The 26742-nt window shown below is 49.2% G+C and overlaps 1 protein-coding gene across 1 annotated transcript in view; it reads right to left on the bottom strand.

The window, feature by feature from the left end:
- Positions 1 to 524: 524 nt before the first annotated feature.
- Positions 525 to 26742, bottom strand: part of IGFBP2 (insulin like growth factor binding protein 2) — a 29385-nt gene continuing 3167 nt past the window's right edge. The window contains exons 2-4 of the mRNA XM_005574235.4: positions 4194 to 4423; positions 2977 to 3117; positions 525 to 1020 (exon numbers count right to left, since the gene is read on the bottom strand). Coding sequence (XP_005574292.1) covers positions 856 to 1020; positions 2977 to 3117; positions 4194 to 4423 — 536 coding nt within the window. The 3' untranslated portion in view covers positions 525 to 855. The remainder of the gene's footprint in view (positions 1021 to 2976; positions 3118 to 4193; positions 4424 to 26742) is intronic.

The following is a 26742-nucleotide window of genomic DNA, read 5'->3' as shown; positions in this document are numbered from 1 at the left end:
TCATTTGGTCGCCTGAATTCTCAGTGGTGTCATCTTTATGAGTAAGCCAGTTAACCACAGCCCAACTCCCTTTCTTTGGGGGCTGAACAGAAATGTCTCACCCTGGGCAGGAGGGAGTTTCCTTTATTTCAGGGGCCAGACAACCCCAATCCCAACGTTTCCTGTTCCTTATCTCCCACTGCAGTGTTATCTGAATGTGGGAGGGAGGAAGCTGGACCCACGCTCCACGTCTCCCCTGACCCCCACCCCATGACTCATGCTGCCCCTCTAAAGTGCCAGGCACGGGCTGCATGGGGGCAGAAGCCTCACCTGAGAGTCCTAAGGCTGCACTGGAGGGTTTGATCTGGATTCAGGAGGTTCCCATTATTTCTTATTGCCATTTCATGAATGGGAAACGGAGACGGGGCCTTTCCCATTTTCCTAGGAGCCAGGGGCAAAGCTGGACGCTGGTGAGTAGGCCAACCTAGGCCAGGCTCCGCATCTCTCCATGGAAGACCCCAAAGACTCAAGCAAAAGACACACACTTTACTTTTCCTTCCTTTAATCTTATGCAAAAGGGACACAGGGGTTCAAAAATAAAAATTTCTCTTCCCCCTCCCCAAACCTGTACCCCAGCTCCCCCACCACAACCCCCTTCCTCCCCCGGGGAAAGCAAGAAGGAGCAGGTGTGGCATCTGCAGCTGGGAAGAGAGAGGCCGGGGAGGTGCCGAGCTCGGTGCTGGTCTCTTTCCAAATATAAATACGTGTGTCAGAACTGGAAAATCCTCCAGCACCCACCACCCAAGCACTCTCCGTTTTCTGCCGGTGTTTGGAGAGGGGTGGGGGCGGGGGCGCCAGGCACCGGCTGGCAGCGATCTACTGCATCCGCTGGGTGTGCACCCCGCGGGCCTCCTGCTGCTCATTGTAGAAGAGATGACACTCAGGGTCCCCCCGGATGGTGGGGGCTCCCTGGATCAGCTTCCCGGTGTTGGGGTTCACACACCAGCACTCCCCACGCTGCCCGTTCAGAGACATCTTGCACTGGGGAGAGAGGAGAAGAGCGTGGAGGAGCCCGCAGCCAGCAATGTTCCTTCCCTCCCTCAACCCGGCATCCACTGAGCAGCCACCCCTTGCAGCTACCCACGCACTGCTGGGTGGAGCTTCGCAACCTCAAATATGCGCCAGGGAACCTTGATGAAATGCAGATTCCCATTCAGGAGGTCCCTGGAGGGCTGGAAATTCTGCATGGCTAGCGAGCTCCAACGTGACACTGACGCTGCCCGCCCAGGGACCCCTCTGATTAGCAAGGCCATTCAGGACGCCCGAAGACGAAAAGACTCAGTCCCCAGTCTCAAGGGAGGTCCTATTCCAGTGGAGGGAACCCAGCCTGCCGAAGCTTAGTCACACTGTAAGGTGCAAACCCTCATGTTGCGATCAAAATCAGTGTGTGCCAGGCACTGAGTGAGCAAAGACACACCGCTCGTTCAGTTTCTAACAAATACAGTCATTTAATCCTCACAACCACTTTGTGAATTAGATGCCATCATTATCCCTGGTTTACAGATGATAAAACGGAAGCACAGATGGGCTAAGCAACTGGCCCAAGGTCACACAGCTGGTAAGAAGCATAGCTGAGATGGAAGCCAGGTATTCCCCAGGCATTCCCACGCCAAGGCCTCTGTCTCATGCACAAGCTAACTACTCCTGCAAACCACATTAGTTACCCAAAGACGCAGCAGACAGCCTGTTTTCCATGAGAAGTGATCGAGGTTTTTTTCTTCTGAGCTCCAAATGGAGTTAGGCGGCTTACATTTAGAGGGCATGTACACAAATAGCTTTTAATACTAACTAATATTTAGAGGGTCAAGGTGCCGGGATGGTGAAGAGGGTGGAGGAGAGGTGAGACCCCTGGGCCATCAGCAGAGCCCTGTTCCCACCTTCTGGCTCCACACATCCACACTTTAGGTCAGCCCAGACTGCCATTAGAACCACCAGAGCAGCTTTATTAAATCCCAGTGCCCAGCCAGGTGTGGCGGCTCATGCCTGTAATCCCAGCACTTTGGGAGGTCGAGGTGGGCAGATCACCTGAGGTTAGGAGCTCAAGACCAGCCTGATCAACATGGTAAACCCCATTTCTACTAAAAATACAAAAATTAGCCAGGCGTGGTGGCGGGCACCTGTTAATCCCAGCTACTCAGGAGGCTGAGGCAGGAGAATTGCTTGAACACGGCAGGCGGAGGTTGCAGTGAGCCGAGATCGCGCCACTGTACTCCAGCCTGGGAGACAAGAGCAAGACTCCATCTCAAAAACAAGAAAAAGAAAAGTATGTTACAGGGAAAATATTGCATATGCACACTTGACTATTAAAATGTGTATGAACAGAAGGTGGAAAGAGGAGGGAGAAGGGCTCCTGAGCGGTTTACTTAAACTTCATTTTCTCCAATGTATTTACAGTGTTGTTCTAGATGGCTTTTCAAAATCTTTCCAACAGCATTTCTCCATCCCTGACTCTTCATTCCCTGAGATACTTCGAAACCGTGAAGGCAACTCGGCCAATGGTTGAAATCAATGATGGTGAGAGTGTGGCTCTCAGATTATCAGCCTCACATGAGGCTTGTTAGAGCTGCAAACCTGACCTAGCATGTGGCAATTTGGGGGCGGGGCCAGGAAGAGCTCCAGGCGATGCCAATGTCCAATCAAAGCTAAGATGCTTGGTTTAAGCCACTTCCCTTCTCCAAGAGCCTCCTCCTAACCCAGACTCCAAGTGAGGCCGGTGAGTGGTTGGGCGAGTGGAGCCAGCAACTGATCCGTCGCAGGCAGGGAGAAAAGCCGCACCCTCCCCGGCCTGGCAGCTCCAATCCCCATGGTGACAGGAGTCTGAGTCTCTCACTCAGCTCAGACCTCAGAGGATTATAGGCGGGTGGGGCAGAAACAAGCCACATCTGGGGCCCAGGGCTGAGGAGGAGACGCTCTGGCCCGGACTGGCCCCACACTCACCTGTTTGAGGTTGTACAGGCCATGCTTGTCACAGTTGGGGATGTGCAGGGAGTAGAGGTGCTCCAGAGGGCCCCGCTCATCCGGAAGGCGCATGGTGGAGATCCGCTCCAGGACCTGGTCCAGTTCCTGCTGGCAGGGAGTCTGCGCACACAGACAGCAGGAGACGCCCAGAGTGAGGACAGCAGGCCCACGAAGCACGTGCCAGGCGCAAGCTCAGGGAGAAGCTGCTGCACGGGGAGGGGACTTTCCCATGGTCACACAGCCAGCAGGGGGCACAGGGACTTCTGACAGCCTGCCCAGGAATCTCCCTGCCATGCTGGGTGCCCCACCCCAGCCCCTAAAGAAAGTTGTATGAATGGGAACGTTCACTCCTCTCCTTGTTCTGTGACCGTGGCTTTCATGTGTCAGAACGGGCTCTACCTCCAAATATCGATCCAAGTGGCGGTCTCCAGAGTCTCTATGCCCCCACCCCATGCCCAAGCTCCATTTCTTTCCATAAAACCAACCAGGGCCAGGACCCAAGATGGCAGAACTGGGAAGGAAAGAGGAGAGGAGGTAGCTCAGTGAGAGAAGCATATGGCAACAAGAGTGACTGAGTTTCAGGCCAGGTGCAGTGGCAGGCACCTGTAATCCCAGCGCTTTGGGAGGCCGAGGTGGGAGGATTGCTTGAGTCCAGGAGTTTGAGACCAGCCTGGACAACATAGTGAGACCCCCATTCCCACAACAAAAAAAATACAAAATTGGCCAGGTGTGGTGGTACATGCCTATACTCCCAGCTGCTTAGGAGGCTGAGGAAGGAGGATCACTTGAGCCCAGATGTTGGAGGCAGCAGTGAGGCGTGATGGCACCACTATACGCCAGCCTGGGCAAGAGAGTGAGACCCCATTTCAGGGGGAAAAAAAAAAAGAGTAAGCAAGTTTCAGGGACTCTGTCTTCATCTCTGGGATTCATTTTCTTTGTCTATGTTCCAAAACCGTACAGAAATGTGGAGGTTTTAGAAGGAAAGAACATCAAGAAACCACATGTCCAGTCTATTTCACAGCCAGAGATACTGATTGCCCCAAAGGTCAGTATGTTCCACAACTATGTTTGTGGAAAGAAAGGTGCTTTGCCCACAGGTCACACCAGACGAGGGTCCTATTGGGATGCCCTCCTCCAGCTGAGACCCCACTTTCCTTGTCCTCCCACCCTTCCCACCAGGCCTGACCCTCACTGACCCTCGCAGGGGGTGGTCGCAGCTTCTTGGGCTCCTCCAGGCCGAGGTGATGTTTGCCACCCTTGCCCATCTGCCGGTGCTGCTCAGCGACCTTCTCCCGGAACACAGCCAGCTCCTTCATACCCGACTTGAGGGGCTTCCGGCCTGCACTGCCTCCCCCGCCCAACATGTTCATGGTGCTGTCCACGTGGTTCTCCACCAGGCCTCCTTCCGAGTGGTCATCGCCATTGTCTGCCGAGACAGGAAGGGAAGAAGAGCTCCAGGTCCAGTTTCCCAGAGAGACATGCCCTCCGGGAGCCACCTGGACTGTAACGATGATGAGGGTGGAGATAACGCACGGCTAATGAGTGCTGATAGCCTGTCAGGGCCCGTGCTGAGCAATTTACACAGATGATCAATTTCAGCTTCACCCTAACTCTTAGGTGGGTACTACCAGCACCCTCCCCAACTTTCAGAGACAGAGAATTTGAGGCTCACAGAGGTCAGTTACTTGACCAAGATCACAAATCTGAAAAGTGATGGATTCAGGATTTGAACTCAGGCTGTCTGGCTCTAGAAGAATGACAGGGACCCTCTTACAAGGCTGGGGCAGAACAGAGGCGCACAGAGGGACGAATGTATTCGAAAGGTCCTGACCATGGAATGGGTTTAAGTCCTTTTTGGGACCCCCCAGATTCTCCCACCATAACCCCCAGTTTAAAGTTCTTCATTTTTGGTCTCGAAGAGCACCAATTAGTTGAGTTTTTTTTTTAAACTTGTGCCACAGACATCACTGGGCTGCAGCGTGTATGGCAAAGAAGTGGAAGGCCACATCGCCACCCAGAACCTGGTCCCAGCACCCTCCCTGCTGTCACCTTGCATTTGCCCACCTGGCCCCGCCTGAGGTCCCATAGTGCTGCTCCGAAGCGGCTACAGCTCTGCCCCACTGATGTTCCCTCGTTCCCAAGTCTGTCTATGCAGCCCACCCCAACCCCATTATACTGAGAGCACCAAGAACAGGGACTATGACTCCTTCCACTTCATAGCTTCAGCTTACTGCAGGGCACGAAGCTTCATGATGTCTGTCCAAGAAGCATCCATGAAGTCCCCTTAGACTTTCTTCAACCTTTTGTGTGCACAGCCCAGGTGAAGGAGGCCTTGAAAGCAGCTCCAGCCTGCCACGGTCTCACTCTGGCTGACGCACGTCCAGCCAAGGGAGGCAGAGGGGATCTGAATCGCACAGCAGAGCTGTAACCGGGTGACAAGCCCCGGCAAGCTCCAGAAGGGCAGGGCCTCACACCACCCAGCCCCAGCCCCAGCCCCTTGGAATACAGCAAACAGCCCCAGACCATCCCACCCAGAGCTGCTCTCCTGCAGGTCCCAACAAGATCTGGGTGGGTGCAGAGGGGTGTTTTTCAACCAATCTTGCACATTTTCTCTTCCCCATTAATGCATCTTCAAAAACTTACAGCCCTGAGAACACAAATGAATAACTCCTATTCTATACGAGGGTTTAACTCACTCACCAACTAAAGGAGGGGGCGCCTCTTCCATGCCAGGGACAGCACCGGGTGCTGGCACTCCAGCAGCACCTGCTGTCAAGGTGTTTCCAGCATAGGCCTCGGCATATGGAGCATTTGATGGAGGTTTGCCCCGTCCCTCCCCCTCCCTCCGAGCCTAATAACTAATCAGTCTTCACTTGCAGTGCGGCAGCATCCTTTAGAAGCCAGCACGCCGTCCCCAGGGTAGCAGCACTGGTTAAAGGGGTGTAGTCAGGTTAAATCCCAGCTCTGCCATTTTCTATATCAGCTGCACATGTTCTCCCCTGCACAGACCCTCTCTGTGCCTCTACTTTCTTAACTGTAGGTTGCTGGATAATAACAATTCTTTTTTCAAAGAGCTGTTTAGAGTTATGATGAAAGAAAAGCAGTTAAAAGACGACTTAGGCCGGGTGCGGTGGCTCACACCTGTAATCCCAGCACTTGGGGAGGCTGAGGCAGGTGGATCACTTGAGGTCAGGAGTTCAAGACCAGCCTGGCCAACATGGTGAAACCCCATCTCTGCTAAAAATACAAAAAAATTAGCCGGGCATGGTGGCGCACATCTGTAATCCCAGCTACTCGGAAGGGTGAGGCAGGACAATCGCTTCAACCCAGGAGGTGGAGGTTGCAGTGAGCTGAGATTGCACCATTGTACTCCAGCCTGGGCAATAGAGCAAGACACTGCTCAAAAATAAATAAATAAATAAATAAATAAATAAATAAATAACGACTTGGAGCACAGAAATTTTATATGCAGGTTGCTAGTGGCTATTACGCTGATGGTGATGACGAATGCCCCAGTTATCTACTACTTCAGCAGCATGGAACCCAACCGAGAACAGGGAAACCAAGGAAAGTAAGCTCTGAACATCCTCATAGCCGTGTCCATGGCTGCGCATGTTTAAATGTTGGCATTCTCCACTCAAGACGAGGGGAGAGTCATCCCGTGAAGAGCCTTGACAGTTCACAACAGTGCTGCTCCAGGAAGCCTGGCTTCTGGGTGTCTGCTTTCCAAGGCTGCCGCGGAAGAAAGTCAACAAAATGGAAGGGACAAAGAAGGAATGCATGTGGACGGTGGCAAGAAGGATCAAATGGCAGAGAGGAAAGAGAACACTAAGAAAACAAAACACACAAACTCCGGGTACATTTTGTGCGTGGCAAACAATGAATGCCACACCCCTCAACGACCCCTGGGGATTTCCGTGTCTTATAGCCCAAAACAAGAATTATGTTGATGACGATGATCTTGGGACATCAAAAGGGCGAGGGAATTAAAAGTCTACCTATTCATCATTTTAAAAGACTTATCCAAAACTGTTGAAAGTCAGAAAAAAAAATTGAAACATTTAAATGTATAAAAAACCTCTGAAACCTGGAAAATTCTTTTATTTAGAATGGCGATTCCCACAGGGGCTCTGGGGAGCCTGGGTTGTACCATAAATGAAGCCAGCAGAGATTAAATTGTTCCAGCAGCCCGGCAGCCCAGCACCACCAGCAGGAAAAGGCCGATTTAGCATGCACCTCCAGGCTAGGTTGGAGTCCTGCCCCACCATGTCTAATCAGACCCAGACACCAGCCCACAGCTTTCCTCATCCATCCTGCCCTGCCCCCGGGCTCCTCCACATGGACAGCAGCAGACACCCAGGGGCCCAGAGAAGCAGGCTGAGTGAGTCCCCCTGCTCAGCTGCCTGCCAGGTTCCCAAGAATAGGGACACTGAGTCACCCCATCGTGCAGTACAGATTTATTCAGTGCCAGCAGGTCCACACCCTCCTAGACGGGTGGTGTTGGGGGGAGCAACCATGGAGAAGAGCCCCCCTTCCCTCTTCAGATGGACCACAGAAGTCAGGAACAAAAGGGTGAAAGAGAAAGGCCGGGGAAAGTCTGAGATCAGACAAACCTGGACAACAAACAGAAGAGGTCAGGTTCACTCAACTTTCCATCTCAACACTAACCTCTAATGCAGCACACAGACGCCCGTGCAGCCCACGCACTCATCCCCAGCCTCCCTGCCTCTGTCCCACTGCCCTTCCCAGACAGGGTTCTGTCCCCAGACCTGAGTGGGACCATCTCAGGCTCCCTGCCCCTCCCCTCTTTAGGCACCAAAAACACAGGAGGAGAGCAAAGAAGCTAGAAAGTCTTCCCACGCTCAACCCCTGCATCGGAACATAGAGAAGAGCCCTTTGCCTCCACCCCAGCTACTCAGGATCAAAATGAGAAAGATAAAATGAAGTGGGAACGTCCAGTTCGCCGTCACCCGAGCCCTTGGTAGCTGAGATCACCCTTGGCGTCACCCTGCTTACTGCACCCTACCCAGCTTTCTGCCCACAGCAGCAGGAAGGATTTCTGGAGACCTGGATACCGCATTCAGAGGGTGTTAGAGAAGACAGGGGCTCTGGGAGTCTGCCGGTACTGCACCCTGCCACCATTTCTGGAACTCTCCACTGTGTGGACACGAAGTCTGTGATGCTCAGAGGCTCACCTGGCTCTACCCTTTTGGGAAGTGGCTTGGGTGAAAGCAGCCAGTCTCTATTATGGCTATAATGAATGACATCTTGTCTGGTTGGAGAAGGGAAAGGTGGCTCATGTGTAGCTCTATCCAGGAGCTTCTGAGAAGGCTCTGCTCACCCAGACTCGATGCCTGAAACATCTTCTGGGATTGGGGTCTCCACCTCAGCACTACTAATAGTGGGCCAGATAATCCTTTGCTGCAGGGGGCTAACTGTTTACTCCAGATGTTGGGCGGCATTCCTGGCCTCTACCCACCAGAAACCAGCAGCACCCTCCCCAGGTTGGAACAACAAAAAATATGTATTCATTCGTTGTCAAATGGCCCCAGAGAGGCAAAATCGCCCAGGGTGAGAATCACTGTTCTGGAGTTAGGCTTTTAGCCCAACATCTGGAAGTTGATAGCCAATTGCTGAAATGGCTCCAGGCCCCATAAAAAGCTAGTCTAGCTCCACTCTATTCCGCATCCACAGCTAAGACCCCTCCGCTACCCTTCCATCTGCAATCACACTAGCCCACAGTTTCTTGGGGACAGGGCACAGGGTCTTCTCTGGGCCTCCCAGAGGACTTTCAGCCTGCAGCTCCCCCTCTTCATTAAGCCCTCTTGTACCACAGACAGTGGCCAAAGAAGCATCCCTTGGCTGCATCCCAAAGGTCAATCCAACATTAATCCTCAGAAGAAGGCCCTCTGCAATCTCTGGAAACACATTTGAAAAAGGAGAGGGGCACACACAGATAAATGTGCATTTGGGCCTGAAGGCGCCAGGCAGGGCCAACTTGTCCATTAGGCTCTGGAGGCACAGTGTCTAGGACATATTTTTATTTCTATTAACATCAGAAAAAAAATTACTTTTAGATTAAAAAGTCTTAATATATAATATGAATATATTTGCACTTATTAAACAAGTTATAAAATATGGCTTTTTGTTGATTTTTTGTTTTTTGAGACACAGTCTTGCTCTGTCGCCCAGGCTGGAGTGCAGTGGCATGATCTCGGCTCACTGCAACCTCTGCCTCCCGGGTTTGAGCAATTCTCCTGCCTCAGCTTCTCAAGTAGCTGGAACTACAGGCATGCATCACCATGCCTGGCTAATTTCTGTATTTTTACTAGAGACGGGATTTCACCATGTTGGCCAGGCTAGTCTCGAACTCCTTGCCACAGGAGGCCCACTTCAGTCTCCCAAAGTGCTGAGATTACAGGGATGAGCCACCACGCCTGACCGTATTAGTCCATTTTCACACTGCTATAAGGAACTGCCCGAGACTGGGTAACTTATAAAGGAAAGATCTTTAATTGACTCACAGTTCAGCATGGCTGGGGAGGCCTCAGGAAACTTACAATCATGGTAGAAGGCGAAGGAGAAGCAAGGCACCTTTTCACAAGGTGGCAGGAAGAAGTGCCAAGCGAAGTGGGGAAGAGCCCCTTATAAAACCATCAGATCTCATGAGAACTCACTCACTATCACGAGAACAACATGGGGGACCCGACCCCCATGATTCAGTTACCTCCACCTGATCTCTCCTTTGACACGTGGGGATTACGGGGATTACAATTCAAGATGACATCTGGGTGGGGACACAAAGCCTAACTATATCACCTTGTCTCTGCTAAAAATAAAAAATAGCCAGGCATGGTGGTGCACACCTGTGGTCCCAGCTACCTGAGAGGCTGAGGTGGGAAATCACTTAAGCCCAGGAGTTAGAGGCTGCAGTGAGCCATGATCATGCCACTGCACTCCAGCCTGGGTGACAGAGTGAGACCCTGTCTCTAAAATGAAAAATAACCCACAGATGTCATATGCAAACCTGGCTCCAGGTCCCAGGAGGCAGGGGGTCAACTTGGCAGTGTTCCCCCAGGAGGACAAAGTTGATTTCCTGTCCTGAGATGTCCCAACCTCTCTGAGGTGAAGGTCAAGTTTGTCCATCCTCACAGAGGCCACCTGGATTCAACGGTATGTTTCATTCCATTTCTTTATTGATCTCAGCAGTGCCAATGAACACGCCAATAAGATGAAGAAATCCACAGGCCTGGTTTGCTTATGCAAGGTCTTTTAAAGATGGTTTAACAAGACCATGCGTCAGCATCTGTTTCTTTCTCCGAAACAGGCTTCTGGACTCAAATTCAGTGGCCAGATCTGAACTCCACATCTTGAAGTAGAAGTCCAGGGAAGGGAAATGAAAGACTTGACTCGGCAGAGATCAGAAAGCACTGTAGGCTGAGAAAAGCCTTCATTCCTTGTTACTGTTCCCAGCCAAAGAGATTCAAACTCCAAAATCTAACTGCCTGAGTTGGAATTCAAGTTTTTACTACTGAGCTGTGCAGCACCAGACAAGTTCCTTAAGCTCTCTGTGCTTCCATTGTTCATCTGTAAAAAGAGGACAAACAGGATGCACCTCCTATGGGCCACTGGGAGGATCCAAAGAGATGCTGCCTGCATCTACAGTGAGGGCCTGGCACACAGTTAGGCGCGCATGGGGTTAGCTCTTAGCCACTTCCATTTCCTGCCTACCAGGGAAGTACCCACATAGTGCCCCCCGCCCCAGTCAGACAAGGGCATCACACGTTACCAAGTTCCTCCCATATATCCTCTTATAGGCTGCAGGAACAATCCACAGGAAAACATTCCAGATGTTGAACTCCAGCTAGAGATGGAATTTGCCCTCAGAACAAAAATACCAAGTTGTATTTTTTTTTTCTGCCTAAGAGAGTTAAGTTCAGAATAATATTTATTAAGCAACCACTTATGTATGCGACTCCATGGGCTATGGTGCAAAGGTCACTATAAGAAATGGTTCTTAGCAACCCAAATGACATCAATGGAAAAGGTTCATGGGCTTGGAAATGGTTGATAGAAACCTACAAGGCCCCTGAAGAGACTTTCCCTGTAGATTAGTAAGCACTAGCTCTTCTCCCCTACATAGCATCTGGAGAAATGGGTCAACACAGAAGCAAGGGATTCCACATATAGTAGGTTAAGCTTTTCCAAAGAGAAGTCAGGGAGATGACAGACAACTCCAGAGCCATTAGTTGGGGGCCTGAAGGGCAGGGGAGAACTCCCACCCCTGCCTTGGGTAGATTGCCATACCTTTCTACCTAAGACCCCTAGAGGAGAGCTGGAGATGAGGAAGGCAGATGGGATGAAAAGAAATGGACTGTTGTCCCATTTTACAGATGGCAAACCTGAGCCCAGATGGACTAGCATCTGAATTCACAGGAGCAAACACAACTCTCTGCCATATCAGCAGTGCTTCACAATTATCATGGGGTCCCTACATTGTCTTTTGGCCCACCCTTACTAATGTAGCCAAGGAGAGCAGCTGGAAGCTGACAGCCCAAGAGAAAGAGCCTTTATTGTTCACTTCCATGCATTCATACCCAGGTTTCCAAAAAAATTTTGGCATAGCCCATTTTTCCAATGTAATCCTGTTTGTTGCATCAGTGATCTTACTCATCAAACTCGTGTTCGATAGAAACTGACTCCCATAAAATCTCATTTTCTCCTAGCACTACGTTCTGACCTCAGTGCTGTATTTGGAAATTGGTGATTCCTGATCTAAGAGAGGCCTGAAAAAGCTTGCTTAGGAAACTAAGCCCCAAGAATCTAAAAGCACCTCCCCGGTCCTTCCTGCTCAGAGTGTGTGGCCTCGGTCCTTATCCAGACCTGGTGAGGAAATGAGAGCTTTTCCCTACCTAGAACAATCACATCTTCCTAACAGTTCAATGTGTCTCCCTTCTTTCTTCCTTTCTTTATTCTGAAGAATGACTTTCTCCTCCTATCTCATGATTATCTTGAAATCTAAGAGCAGGGTTGGGGAAGAGGAGTACCACAGAGATGATCTAAGCCAACCCTGAACCTATCATTCCTCCAGTGGTGTTCACCTCTTGCAACAGGTAATAGCATTTCAAGCCTTTCAAGAGTTAATTCTGAGTAATGGGCCAGGGGAATGAAGGCTGGCTGCAGCTTCCTGGTTCCACCCTAGCTGGGCAGAAAACTCATATGGCTCCGTCTTCGTTAATTTCTCCCAAAAGGCACTTAGCCTTGACATATGTTGGGCAATAGAATTAAATACTAACCACCATCCTCCTCCCCCTGCTCTCTAGACGACTCCACTAAGATCCGTAACAGTGGACGATTCATTAACAAACTGGTATGAGCAGTGAACACCAGCAGTCAAGAACCCTGAATGCCAGCACTGCCCCTTGAGATTCACTCACGAGTCAGAACCTTTAACCTCTCTGAGCTCTAATTTCTCACGTCTGAAAAATGATATTAACAATTCTGCTAAAATGATGGCTGCTATTAAACAGGACATGGTATTTTTACCCCTCAAACTCTCATTTTGGGCAAAACCAAGCTTTAGAAAAAAATGTGTGGTGGCCGGGCATGGTGGCTCATGCCTATAATCCCAGCACTTTGGGAGGCTGAGGTGGGCAGGTCATTTGAGGCCAGGAGTTCAAGACCAGCCTGGCCAACACAGCAAAAACCTGTCTCTGCCAAAAATACAAAAATTAGCTGGGCGTGGTGGTGCATGCCTGAGGTCCCAGCTACTTGAGAGGCTGAGGCACAAGAATCACTTGAACCCAGGAGGTGGAGTTTACTTCTTGAGTGAGCCAAGATTGCACTACTGCACTCCAGCCTGAGCGACAAAGCAAGACCCTGTCTCAAGAAAAAAAAAAAAAAAAAATGTGTGAACAATCAATTTCTTGAATGGGTAAATAAAAGCTATATCGGCCATGTGAGCAGAAGGCTAGAAGGCTAGGTGATGTCTGATCCGCAGAATGGCCAAATGCATGGAAAAAATGAGTTATGAGAGAGTTCTGCCATATGATCTATTTGCATATTTCTTCTAAAGCTTGGTTTTGATTGCATAAATTCTATATATTGCTAAATATCAAAGCTCTCTGCCATTTGATGGAAGTCCTTAAGCAAGAATGAATTTGCCTAAATTACTTTAATTTTGTTTACAGAATTTAGGGGGAGGGACAAAGGGAAGGAGGCCAGGCAGTGGCTCATAATCACCAAGCATGCTCAGTTGAGACAGGGCTCATAAACACACCAGCACATACAGGAAACAGCTTTTGTTGGAGAGAATTCAAAGCCAGTCCTCTTTGGATGGCTAATGGTGGTCACCAAACTCCATCTATCATGTGGCCACTATGTTCAACAGCACAGCCCACCAACCGGCTGGGATTAGTAATTCAGGCCGTGCTAGAGGTAGAGAGGGAGGCAGAAGTTAGGAAAAAGGAAGAGTAAAATGGGGGTTCTATTTGTTACCTTTTTAGCTAAAGTTTAACCTGAGGTCCTGAGACTTTGTGGGTGAGTAACACTGTTCATGTGTCTTCCCCTGACTTTTTTTTTTAAAGGTCAGAGGGAGCAGTGGCCTCTCACACTGGAATTCTGAATAGTGTGCACAGATGTCTGTCATGGTATAAGCTGGCACCGAGGACACATTCCAGCTTGGTTAATGACATCCTCCCGATTGATCCTTCTATCTCCTGAGGATACCCAGTTTCATTCACTGTAAACTCCCTTCCTATTCCTTCTCACCCCCTGAGCCCTTCCTTCCTGCAACGGAGCCAGCCATGCAACACCTGACATCTTTCCATCCTTCAGCAACAGACCAGTCACTCCTGAGCATGGTTTTCCAACACAGGTGGTCCCTCCTCTCCGAGTTTCCTTTGTGGTAGTAAATGACTGCAAACAGCCTTTTCAGATGTTTCAGATCCACAAGTCCCCTAGGTTAGAAGACTAAATGAGTGCAAGAACTGGCCTTTCTCTTCTGAGAATCATCTCCCTCCACTTGGAGCTACCACAGGCCAATCGCCCAGCTGAGTGCTGAAGAGCTCAGTGACCTCTGTGTTGAGTGGCAAGCCTAAGAGGCACTGGCCACTGCCCTTCCACGGTGACAGAACACCTACAGGAGATGATGCAGCACCAAGGGAGGGCAGAGAGGCCCCACCGGGCTGATGAATCCCCTCCACATCAAACCACTCTGCAAACTCTTTTTGGATTTCCTTTGAAGTACCAGCTTTTGGGTTTGAAGTCTTGGCCAAGCAGTCCTAGTGTGGGAAGAAGGACTGAGGTTCGATCCTGACTTGGCCACCACCCCTAGGATTCTGAGTGATGCTAAGCAGGGTGTTGAACTTGGGCAGGTGTCAGCGTACTCGTGTGTAAATTCAGGGAATTAGACCAGGTCAGAGGATCCCAAACAGGTCTGATGATCCTCTTCATCAGAAATCATCTGACGACCTTGCTAAAAATAAGAGCCCTGGACCCCAGCCCCAGAAAGTCAGAGGCAAGGACTAAGGAATCTGTATGTTGAGTGATACCTCTCCTCTCAAGCTCTGGCATTGCCAGGCCCCCATGCCTTTGTGATTCTCTCTGTTCTGTCTGGGTTTCCTGAAGAACTTCTTGGTGAGGAGAGAACAATGCCTCCTCTTTTCAAGAGAGGTGGTCTCAGGTACACGCTTTGCAGAGACACAGCCTCGTGAGCTCATCCACTCATGGGTTTGTAAACATACACATATGCTTGCTTGGATACATGCAGAGGGGCCTCTCCTGGCCAGGCGTCATGGAGGTTTCTAGAGCATGCTCTCATGCTGCCATCTCATCTCGGGCTCCCCCCGAGTGAGCAGAAACAGCACAGCCTCTCCAGAGCCTCCCTGCGTGTGCACTCTCCAAAGGGCTCCTTTATAAACATCAGGGTCATTCCTGGAATTGCAAAGACCTGGGGAGGATCAGGGCTGAGGCAGACAGTTTGAGAACACAAAAACATGCTCAAATTCAGCCAAGGTCCTCTGGGGCCCTGTGAGCCACACTGTCCTTGAAGAGCCAGAGAAATTGATATCAAGATGGCAAACAGCACTATCAGCTTTCACGCCTTTCCACGGGTCCCAGACATCTCTCCTCGGGTTCAACTAAAGCCATCCAGGAACCTGGCAAGGTGACCTAGTTGCTGAGGCCCAAGTGAGTAGACTGTGCTTTGATTCAAACTTGAACCAGGGACTATGGGAATGGGAAGAATGTGCCTGACCCAGCAATTCTACTTCTCTCTACATGTGCACAGGGACACATGTACAAAAATGGTCATTACAGCATTATTTGTAGTGGTAAAAACACTATTAGCAACCAGATCCAAAAGTCTTTCAACGGCTGAATGGATAAATAAAATCAGTAGGGTAATACAAAGGAACAATATATGGCAGTTAAAAAGAGTATCTCTGACCTATGAATGTCAACATTAGATCTCAGACATCTAATGTTAAGAGGGAAAAGAAAACCTCCGTGTACATTTTCAATTTTTTTTCACAATATTGGACAATATTGGTCTTCTATCACATATATGCATATAGATGCAATATATGGAAACATAGGCATATTAGTCATCTATCATACATATGCAAATCTACTTAGCTAAGAAAGATAAACACTAAGTACTGCATGCTAGTGGGCTAAATATCAACCACTCACAGTTCTGGGTGGTAGACTTGTGTTATTACATTGTTCTTTGTACTTTTCTGCATTTTTTAAATCTTCTTTTAAAAAAGTCACCTCTCAGGGCCGGGCACAGTGGCTCATGCCTGTAATCCCAGCACTTTGGGAGGCCAAGGCAGGTGGATCATGAGGTCAGGAGTTCAAGACCAGCCTGGCCAATATGGTGAAACCCTGTCTCTACTAAAAATACAAAAATTAGACGGGCATGGTGGCGCACGCCTGTAATCCCAGCTACTCAGGAGGCTGAGGCAGGAGAATCGCTTGAACCCAGGAGGCGAAGGTTGCAGTGAGCCGAGATCGCACCACTGACTCCAGCTTGGGTGAGAGTGAGACTCCGTCTCAAAAAAATAAAGTCACCTCTCACACCAACCACCCCTCACCTTCCTCATCAAGCAGAGCTGTCAGTAACCTCAAGTGTTCCTGAAGCCCTACTGGAAGAGGACCAAACAATAGTGACATGGTGGACGTCACCACCACTCTCATTGGCCAGGGCAATGATGTTACCAGGGTCACTTGTGTACCAGTCAGAACCTAGCCCTGGGCTCCTGGCCAGTTCTCTATGCCATGAAGAAGTTGGAAATGAGTCAGAAAGAAGACCCAAAGATAGCAGAAGAGGGTCACAGAATTAAGAAGGGGGAGATGAAGTAATCAAGATGACTCAGGCCTGACAACTGAAAGCCAAGGGACAAGCCCATCCCAGTGCTGCCAGAGGGTGCTGAGTGGTGGAGGTGTCCAAGGACCAGGAAAACCCAAGGGAAGGGAAAGAGCTGTTCTGTCTCCCCAGGGATCAGAGAGAAAACAGCCTTAAACTAAAACAGGAGAGATCCAAGTTAGAAGCCTTCCAAGAATTTCATAAGAACAAAACAAGTGATAAATTGCAGATGGGAAGAAATTGCACAGACTCCCTCTGGTATAACTTAGTAGAAACCTTTTGAGGAGGAAGAAGGATGAACAATATGGCCTCCAAGTGTCCAAAAGCCACTAGATTGCATTGATGAAAAGCACTGCTGTAGGTGGGAGGATGGGCTTGAGCCTGGGAGGTGGAGGTTGCAGTAAGCTGAGATCGTGCAACTGCATTCCAGCCCGGGTGACAGAGTCAGACCTTGTCTCAAAAAAACAAATAAATAAGGGCCTGGCACAGTGGCTCACACCTGTAATCCCAGCACTTTGGGAAGCCAAAGCTAACGAGTCTCACCCTGGCTAACACGGTGAAACCCTGTCTCTACTAAAAAATACAAAAATTAGCCGGGCATGGTGGCAGGCACCTGTAGTCCCCGCTAATCGGGAGACTGAGGCAGGAGAATCATGAGAACCCAGGAGGCGGAGCTTGCAGTAAGCCGAGATCGCACCACTGCACTCCAGCCTGGGCATGAGAGGGAGACTCCATGTCAAAAAAAATAAATAAGTAAAATAAAACAAATAAAAATTTTTAAAAAATTTTAAAAAGAAAAGCACTGCTAGGTAAAGTCTTCTGGTAATTTGACCCAACTTTCTTCAGAGCACTCTAGCCTGAGTTCATTGCCAAAAAGCTGTAGGTCTGTGCATTCTCTTAGTCCTTCTAAGGATGGAAGCTTCCTGAAGACATAAACTTGATCTTAGCTTCCATACAGCCTTCCATACTTAGTGAATGGAGGACAGGAGAGAAGACATTCCGTGTCCTCAATTTACATTTTTGGAAGGAAGACACCGTGCTTTTTTCTTCCAAGACTGAAGAAGGAGAAGCCTGTCCAACTTGACTCTCTTACTTTCGTAACTTTATACACCATGAAGGGACTTCATTGTTTAACATCAAGCTCTTCCCAAGAGCCTTGGTCAAAAGACTAAAAGAGCTACCTGTTTATTTGCATAGGATGTATATACATCTCTACTGACTTGGTTTCTTTTTTATTCACCTTTCTAAAATGCTTTTCTTGTCCCCCTCCAGCATGAAGAAGCATGTGTTACAGGTGGTATGACAACTGCTTTATCATATGTTCTCCCAGCTGACACACAGCATATACTTAATGTTTACACATTAGAAAAGGTGACCATCTGATATGGTTTGGCTGTGTCCCCACCCAAATCTCATCATGAATGGTAGCTTCCACAATTCCTACATGTTGTGGGAGGGACCCAGTGGGAGGTAATTGAATCATGGGGGTAGTCTTTCCCATGCTGTTCTCGTGATAGTGAACAAGTCTCATGAGATCTGATGGTTTTATAAAGGGGAGTTTCCCTGCACAAGCTCTCGTCTGCCACCATGTGAGACGTGCCTTTCACCTTCTGCCATGATTGTGAAGCCTCCCCAGCCACATGGAACTGTGAGTCTATTAAACCTCTTTCTTTTGTAAATTTCCCAGTCTTGGATATGTCTTTACCAGCAGCATGAAAACAGGCTAATACACTATCAAAGAGCATCTAGCACTTGCCCAAGAGTACCCTGTTACATTAAGTCTTTTTCTCATTCTTCTGGTCTTTGCCTCACCATCTAGGGCCCATATCAGCAAGAGTGGTTAAGAGTCAAGAAAGGCAGTGAGCAAGTAGAACCATGAGATGGGATGGGAAGGACACATGCTTCTCCCACATTCAAACAACTCAGTTTCGATGATGCAGTCCCACAGCCCCACTCCCATGGTGTAACAAAGGCTGAATCCTACCAACCTTTCCCATCACCCTCCCCTTCCACTGTCCTCTTCTCCATCCCCATAACTCTGCTCTCAGATATTCCAGGCCTGACAAATTGAACCCACAGGATGCAAAAAGAAATTTAAAACCTGCAAAGATGTTCAGGATTGCTGGCCACTCTCAAACCAGCACAAGAAGTGTCTTGAATATAAATAAGTGTCTTTAAATAGGTCACCATGCTTTTCTCTGTCTTCAACTAAAGTTCACTAATTTTGTCTGATAGTATATCATATCAATCACCTTCCTTGGCTATGCTCTCATGGTTTAAGAGGCAGTGAACCAACCCAGAGACAACCAGCAGAGCCTCAAGTGGGAGTCCTAACTTCTGGGGTATAAACGGGACATGGTTGGTCATTAAGCTGTTGGTAGAACCACAGGCACAATGGTCATGACTGCCCCCTGGAAAACTCAAATACTGACTCCTCTCTGGACTCACTGAAGGCTTTCCAAAGCAAAGGGGCAGCTGTCCAGGTAAGTCACACTCACGGGAAAAAGTCACACCTGCTAACAGGATTCCTGAAATGACCAATCAGAAAACATCCAAAAACAGGTTTCTGCCATTCTCCTGTTCTGTGTTTCAAGAATCAGAACCTGCACTACCTCATTTGATTATCCGAGTTTCTGTGCTACGTGGCTTGCATGTTTACCGTTATTATCAAGCAGGCACATGAGGTTGATAATTTCTTATCCCCTTCACACTTGATAAATGAGCTAGAGAATTGGAGGCCAACTGCACAAAGTCATGTAGCCAGTGGCCAAAACCAAGCCCAGGTTGTTAACCAACCAGATGGTACCTGGTCACTTGGCATCACCTAAGGAAAGACTCTCAGGCAAGACCTTTTAGCCCCAGGGCTTAATTTCTTCCCCTCCCCATCTCTATGGGACCCCAACTTTCCCCAGAAGTAGGCTATCAGTCACGTCAGCAGCCCCGCCCAACCGCAAAAGCCTCTTTGATCCAGTAAACCCGTCCTACCCCACCCCCTTTATCCTGCCTGACACACCTCCTGCCACTGTTGCTACAGCAACCGCTCAGCATTATCAGGAAGTCACAGGGGCAGGACACAGGGCACAAGGGAATTGCCATTTTCATTTTTTTCTTGGCCTTGGGCATTTTAGAGAACAAGTTCACCACCCAGAGGCAACTTGGCACCTCCATCCAGAAGTAAAGACAATAGACCTAAAAGAAACTTCCTAGAGAGTGGCATAAAGGAACATTTTTGAGAAGATATGCCTTAATTACTACCTCCCAGGGAAAAGGAGCTTTTCCAGAAAGCAGTATATAATTCACTGCTTTTCTGCATGTGTGAGTCTGGTGAAATGGAGAGCTGGAAGAAGAATCTAGAGACCCAGACTACAATCTGGTCTGTGCTTGCCTTGGCAGTTGAACCTGAATGTAGCCTTGATTTCTTCATTTGTTAAGTGGAGAGAATTGAGGCTAAAACAGAGCTGGGGCAGGAAGTGGGAGGGGGGAACAATATAAAACAAACAAACAAAAAAAAACCAAAATGAGCTTTCTGGTAGAAGCACACAATGTCTAGAAAAAAAAGCCATTTTGTTTATCATTGTTATATCACTTATTCTTTGAGGTGGCACCCTTTGTTTAGTGCCAATGACTGACTCTCCACCCCAGAGACCAACCTGAATCCTTCCAGCTGAAACACCCCCCTCTTCTCAATTTCTAATAGAATGGAACACATTGAGTAGGCACAACTTCCTCCCTACCTCCAACCTACCAAGGACTTCCGGGGCTCAGTCTCCCTCTTCCCTTTGACTTCCTGGCTCAGACAGCTCAGTTCCTTGCATGAACACAGGCTGCCACACCTTCACAGTCCTCCACTAATTAGAAACCTCCCCAGGCTTCACTAGAGGCCAACTCCACCAGGGCCTATGGGCGAATTCCACTGCCCAGCAGCTGGTGGTTTGCCAGCCCCTGCCCCCTTCTCCCCAATCTTCCCTCCTGCCCTGCCTCCCAACAGCCAGGAAGAGATGTGGGGCTGGCAGCCAGAAGGGCCCCAAGGACTGCCAAGTGTCCCTCCCCCGACCCACAGAAAAAAGGAAAGAGAAAAATTCCTGACTACAGTCGCTCTGTATTTCTTTCCGGGAGAGCTGGCTTTTTGAGCAAAGTCTCCCTCTGAGTCTTGACTGACACCCAGGGGCTGAGCCAGCCCAGATCTTCCCTGGCTTTGTTAAGGAACAGGAGTGGCCGGAGAAGGAGGAGGGAAGAGTCAGGGGTTAGCAGCCAAGGAGGAGGAGAGGCATAGGGAGATGGTCCATTCTTCAGGAGAAGAAAAAAAAATCGACATCCCATCCAGCCTGCTCTTTGTGAGTGTGGAGGGTGGGAGGAGATGAAATTACTCTGGAACTGAAAACCAACACATTTCTCTGGACCTACTATCCCATCTGTAAAAGGGGCTTTTCCTTTCCTGCCTCCACCATGGAAGCCCTCCAAGAGTCTGAGACAAGTTTGTCCAACCTGCAGCCCAGGAGAGCTTTGAATGTGGCCCAACACAATTTCATAGACTTTCTTAAAACATTATGAGATTTTTTTTGCAATTTTTTTTAGTTCATCAGCTATGGTTAGTGTTAGTGTATTTTACATGTGGCCCAAGATAATTCTTCTTCCAAGTGGCCCAGGGAAGCCAAAAGGTTGGACACCCCTGGTCTAACATGATCATCCACCCCAGATTCCCAGTGGCAGTACTGTGCCTTGTCCCCAGCCCTGATTTCACCGTAAGTGTATTCTGACCCTCCGAGACTGAAGCATCTGCCTTCTCTGCTTTCCTGGGGCCTTGCCTCGTTAGATGCTGGAAAAGAAAGTCTTCGGCATCATTGTGCAAAGACAGGCTGCCATTCAGAGGGCTTTTTGGTACCACAGATGGAATCAGACATTAGGTAGAACCCCAGTACTCAGAAGACACTCCCCCAACCCAGCGTTTCTATGGAGAATCCATCAGCCCCTTGCAAAATGAGATGCTGCTCCCCAACTCAGGAGTAAACTCTGGAGACAATGTAGCAAGAAAACATCACTTTTTTGGAAAGAGCTTCCAGTTTCCTTGCCAGGATCAAGTTCAGTGCATTCTGGCATCCCAGGTTCGGAGATGTGGAAGGTCCATTTTCCTGGTGCAGGAAATGGGTGGCATCGGGGGTCCTCACTGGCTTTGATGACTGCACAATTGCACACCCTTGAGCATGCCATATGTGCTAAATGTGCTTGGACCACTTGGATTCGCTAATACTTAACCCTATTATTCTGAAGTCTGGATCCTTGTAGACTTCCCCTGGAGGGCCATCTATACAGAGAGGACCTTCCCCCACCAGGAGATTTAGTTTCAGGGATTCTCCAGAGCTCTCTGGACACTGATAGCCAGAAGCCTAGGTCTTCTAGGTTGGCTGGCCAGGTGAAGGAGGAACTCAGCCCTGGGTTACCTGCTTATGAACAGCAAGGCCAGCATGAGAACCCACGTGTCCAAGCTCTGGGGCCACCTCTGTTCCCCATAGTCCCTCCAACCCCCATTCTAGACACTGCAGAGAGAAGCTCCCATACCAGAAACAGTCAGTCCTAGACCTTAGGACATGGGATCCAAAGAGCACTGCCCAACTAATCAATTAAAAATGCAAGCCTAGCCAGGTGCGGTGGCTCACGCCTGTAACCCCAGCACTTTGGGAGGCCGAGGCGGGCGGATCACAGTTTTAAAACACAGTTTCATTGCCCTTTCCACAAGCGGCCTCGCTACAGCCCCGTGAAAGTAGGTTGGAGAGGTATGGATATTTCCATTCATAGGTGAAGAGATGGAAATCAAGTGACTCATCACCAAAATGCAAGAGCTTAGGTTTTATATGTAGTTTATAGCTTTACGCACATCTGCGTAGCTGACCCAATGAAGTATTATCAATTTCGGATTTACAAATAAGAAAACTGAGGCTTAGCAAGAAGAAATCTCTTACCTTGGGTGATTAGTACATGGTAGACCACCTGGAATTTGAACCTCCAGAAAGGAGTGGCGTGCCTGACCTTTCCAGTCTGGCTTTCATTTTAAAGGCTAGCTAACTGTCAAGGAGGAGACATCGCTTGCCAAGACTGTTAAGGCAGCTAACATGTACAAGAACCTACTATGTGTCAGGTACTTGCCATTATCACAGCCACCCTAACACGCACCCTGGAAAAGAGGTAAAATCATTGCTATTTTACCAACAGGGAACTGGCATTGGAGGAAGAGCCTTACTAACTACTGAAGTATTAAGAGACGGGTCTGCAATGGAACCCAGGTCAATATGACAGCAAAGGCCAGGCTGCCTGCGCCATCGTCTGCTACCCAGCAGCTCCTCTCTCAAGAGGCCCACCCTGTGACTTTTTTGTCCCTCTTGACTGACCTCTGTATGCTGGCTACTTACAACTGTGAGGTCCCCAAGCTCCAGGACTTGTGACTCTCCATGGAGTCAAGGGAATCTACATCATTGAAATCTGGCAGAAATTTACTGTACCCCATACATCACCTGCACATGGCAGCTGTCCAGGAACAAAACCGCTGGCCAATACGGTCAAAAGCTTTTCTCCGCCAACAGCCCAACTCCTTGTCCAACCATGGAGGTAGAGGGGTGCAATGGGAAGGTACCCAGGTTAGCCTCTCAGCACTTTGGTATCGCTGAGTCACCCAGTGTCCACACCTGTGAAAAGGAGGTAGAACGGCAGGTTCTACCTGCGTGGAAGACAGGAGACAAAGTAGGCACAGAAGCCAGTTCATAATAGGGTGAGGACAAATGCGAGCACCACCAATCTCCTGGCAGCTGCCTGCCATCTCAGTGAAATGCTGGCCAGGGACAGGAGAAGCAGAGGGGTCTAGAATATCTGCCAACCAGGTCACCAACTTCCCTCATGAATTCAAGGCAGCATCTCCCTCTTCTATGCCTTGGTTTCAGCAGAAGCCGTGCTAGTGCTAACCCTTATAGGAGAGAATCCCCATTCCCTGGCCTATAGGAGTCCTTTCCCTCAAAGGCCAGTCAACCACCCTCCTCATTTAAGGATTCCAGTTTTTTCAAGCATTATAGTCTCCAGTCACCTACATAATATCCCTCTGATTGGAAGGATCTCTGAGGTTAAGACCACTATATTTTCCACACCATTTTTGAGCCCCACCCACCTACCTAGCAAGCAGGTGTTGTAGCTGAGCTGGAGTGGGAAAGGCATGGAAGGGAGAAGTGTGGGAGAGGAAAGAATGGTCTGCAGGGACCAAGAGGACAGCATGGACAAGGCAGGAGAGGAAAGAGGGAGTCGGGAACATAGAGAGAAAGGCTGAGACAAAATGCACTCCCCAGATACAGAGTTCCTTAAAAAATTAAAATAGGCCAGGTGCAGTGGCTCACACCTATACTCACAGCACTTTGGGAGGCCAAGGTGGGAGGAAAACCTGAGGTCTGGAGTTCGAGACCAGCTTGGCCAACATGGTGAAACCCCATCTCTACTAAAAATACAAAAATTAGCCGGGCATGGTGGCAGGTGTCTATAATCCCAGCTACTTGGGAGGCTGAGGCAGGAGAATCGCTTGAACTCTCTGGAGGCAGAGGTTGCAGTAAGTCGAGATGGCGCCATTGCACTCCAGCCTGGGTGACAAAGCAAAACTCCATCTCAAAATAAATAAATAAAAAGAAAAATACAAATGAAAATAACAATTCCCAGATACACAGACTCTTTGCAACAACAACAACAACAACAACAACAAAAAAACTAAGCTTTTTTCTTTTGGGTACAGTGTTTTAGTACATGAGAAGGACCAACAACAAAAACAGACGTGGACATGGCCTCACAGCCCCTTTCTGTTCTGCTCCTCCTTCATTCCTTTCAGCAGCCCCCTGTACTGTCCTGCTAGGCATCGTAGGTATTTACCTGTTCTCCATTCCCTTTGGTGCAGAATTTTCAGAACTTCCTCATATCAAAATCGAACAGTTGTGGCCAGGTGCGGTGGCTCATGCCTGTAATCCCAGCACTTTGGGAGGCCAAGGCAGGCAGATCACTTGAGGTTCAGGAGTTTGAGACCAACCTGGCCAACATGGTGAAACCCTGCCTCTACTAAAAATACAAAAATGTTAGCTGTGTGTGGTGATGCACACATGAATTCCCAGCTACTCGGGAGGCTGAGGCAGGAGAATCGCTTGAACCTAGGAGGTGGAGGCTGCAGTGAGCCAAGATCGTGCCACTGTACTCCAGTCTGGGCAACAGAGCGAGACTCCATCTCAAAAAAAAAAAAAAAAAAAAATTGAACAGTTGTACCTCCCATTTTCTATGGGAATGAACAGCCCAGCCGAGAACCAACTGGAAGCCACCTGATGACTGTAGAACAGTTCTCTCCAAGTCAGCTCTCAAAGGTCAGATAATGAGTGAATGGATATGCTCCTACTTTCGGGTAACCCATGGCTTTTGCTTTTTTTTTTTTTTTTTTTTTTTTTTGAGACGGAGTTTCACTCTTGTTGCCCAGGCTGGAGTGGAGTGGTGCCATCTCAGCTCACCACAACCGCCATCTCCCGGGTTCAAGCGATTCTCCTACCTCAGAGTCCCGAGCAGCTGGGACTACAGGCACGTGCCACCATGCCCAGCTAATTGTTGTATTTTTATTAGAGACAGGGTTTCACCATATTGACCAAGCTGGTCTTGAACTCCTGACCTCAGGTGATCCGCCCACCTCAGCCTCCCTAAGTGCTGGAATTACAGGCGTGAGCCACCGCGCCTAGCCAACCTGTGGCATTTTTTTTTTTTTTTTTTTTTTTTTGAGACAGAGTTTTTTTGCTCTGTCGCCCAGGCTGGAGAGCAGCAGTGCAATCCCAGCTCACTGCAACCTCCGCCTCCCAGGTTCAAGCAATTCTCCTGCCTCAGCCTCCCAAGCAGCTGGGACTACAGGCATGCTCCACCATGCCCAGGTAATTTTTCTATTTACTTGTAGTAGAGAAGGGGTTTCACTATACTGGCCAGGCTGGTCTCCGAACTCCTGACCTAGTGATCCACCTGCCTTGGCCTCCCAAAGTGCTGGGATTACAGGCGTGAGTCACCACGCCCGGCCCCATGGCATTTTTATAGAACTCATTTCCAGCCCCAAGCCTGAAGGAATGATTTGCCTGAAAGTCTTAAAGCTCAGTACTGAAGTAGGCCAACAGTGAGTACTATCTAAGCCTCCCTCTTCCCTCTGCCTGACAGGAAACTCAATAGTCCACTTGGCCAAGAGCCATTGTGTAGACAGACCCTCGGGAATACAACAGATGGGTTTTTCTCTGCTTCCAGGCTCTACTACCTATTCTAACCCAGAGATTCCTGTGCCTCATTTTTCTCAGATTCCTTAACATTGTTACATAGAATTTTTCTGTTCTCAAACCTTCCTCAAATATCTCGTCTAAAGAAGTGGGTCATTATGACCACACAAAGGGACCTATCGCAGTAAATGTTTTGGGCGTATATGGAAGGCGAGTAGGGAAATTTCAAACAAAGACCCGGATTCCGCAGCTTCCTCAAACTGCAGTCCACCATGGGCAATGGCAGCCCCAGGCGTCAGAAAGCACGCCACTTGCCTCACTGGTCCAGAATCTGTCCGGCCACACCCTTCAGAGAGGCCCTGCCTCCAAGGCCAGGGTGCACACTGCCACACCCTGCTTGGTCTCCTAGACAGGCGCTTCCCCATCTCCTTCTTTCATGAACAGTGGTGACTGGTGACTCAGGCAGCACTGCTTAGCAGAACTAGCGCTGGGAGTCCTGTCCAGATGGGGGGAAGGGAGGTGGAAGGTAGTGGTGTTAACAATCAGTGACAGTAGATCCCACTCATTTCCCTAGTCTATTTTACGACTTTGAACTCAGTATGCAAATTTATGCAAGACGAGATGCAAAGCAGTACTCTGAGCCAGAAGTCCCGTTGCTTTTTCCCCCTTTTTTTTGAAGCTGCACTGAACCACTGTAAATCAGTGCTCGCCTCTTCCCCCCTTTATTCTTCCCAGGCAACTGCAGATGCAGAGCCTCCCCAGGCCCGCCCGCCCGCCTGCCTGCCTGTCTGCCCGCCCTGGGACTTTGAATGACTACACATTTCTATAGCACCTTTATATGTGCAGCGGGCCAGACGGCCACTCGGGCGGCCCCACCCCTCAGTATAATCCCCTGCATTGTACACGGTAGGGAAGGAGGCTGGGGAGATACTGAGGGAATCGGTCTAGACCAGCCTTAATTTTGAAAGGGCCTGGCCTGGCCCAACCCTGTTCCCTCCTCGACCCTGACATTTCTAGGCACTTCTGTCCTCTCCACCACCAAACACATACACATGCTTTTAGAGTCCCAACTTCAAGCAGATCTCAGGGTCTCCTTTCGGTTTTTCTTCTAGGCCTACCCACCCCTTC

The sequence above is a fragment of the Macaca fascicularis genome, chromosome 12, assembly GCF_037993035.2.
Source record: "Macaca fascicularis isolate 582-1 chromosome 12, T2T-MFA8v1.1".
Lineage (NCBI taxonomy): Eukaryota > Metazoa > Chordata > Mammalia > Primates > Cercopithecidae > Macaca > Macaca fascicularis.
The sequence above is the reverse complement of the archived record's forward strand: the minus strand, read 5'-3'. Positions and strand labels throughout refer to the sequence as shown.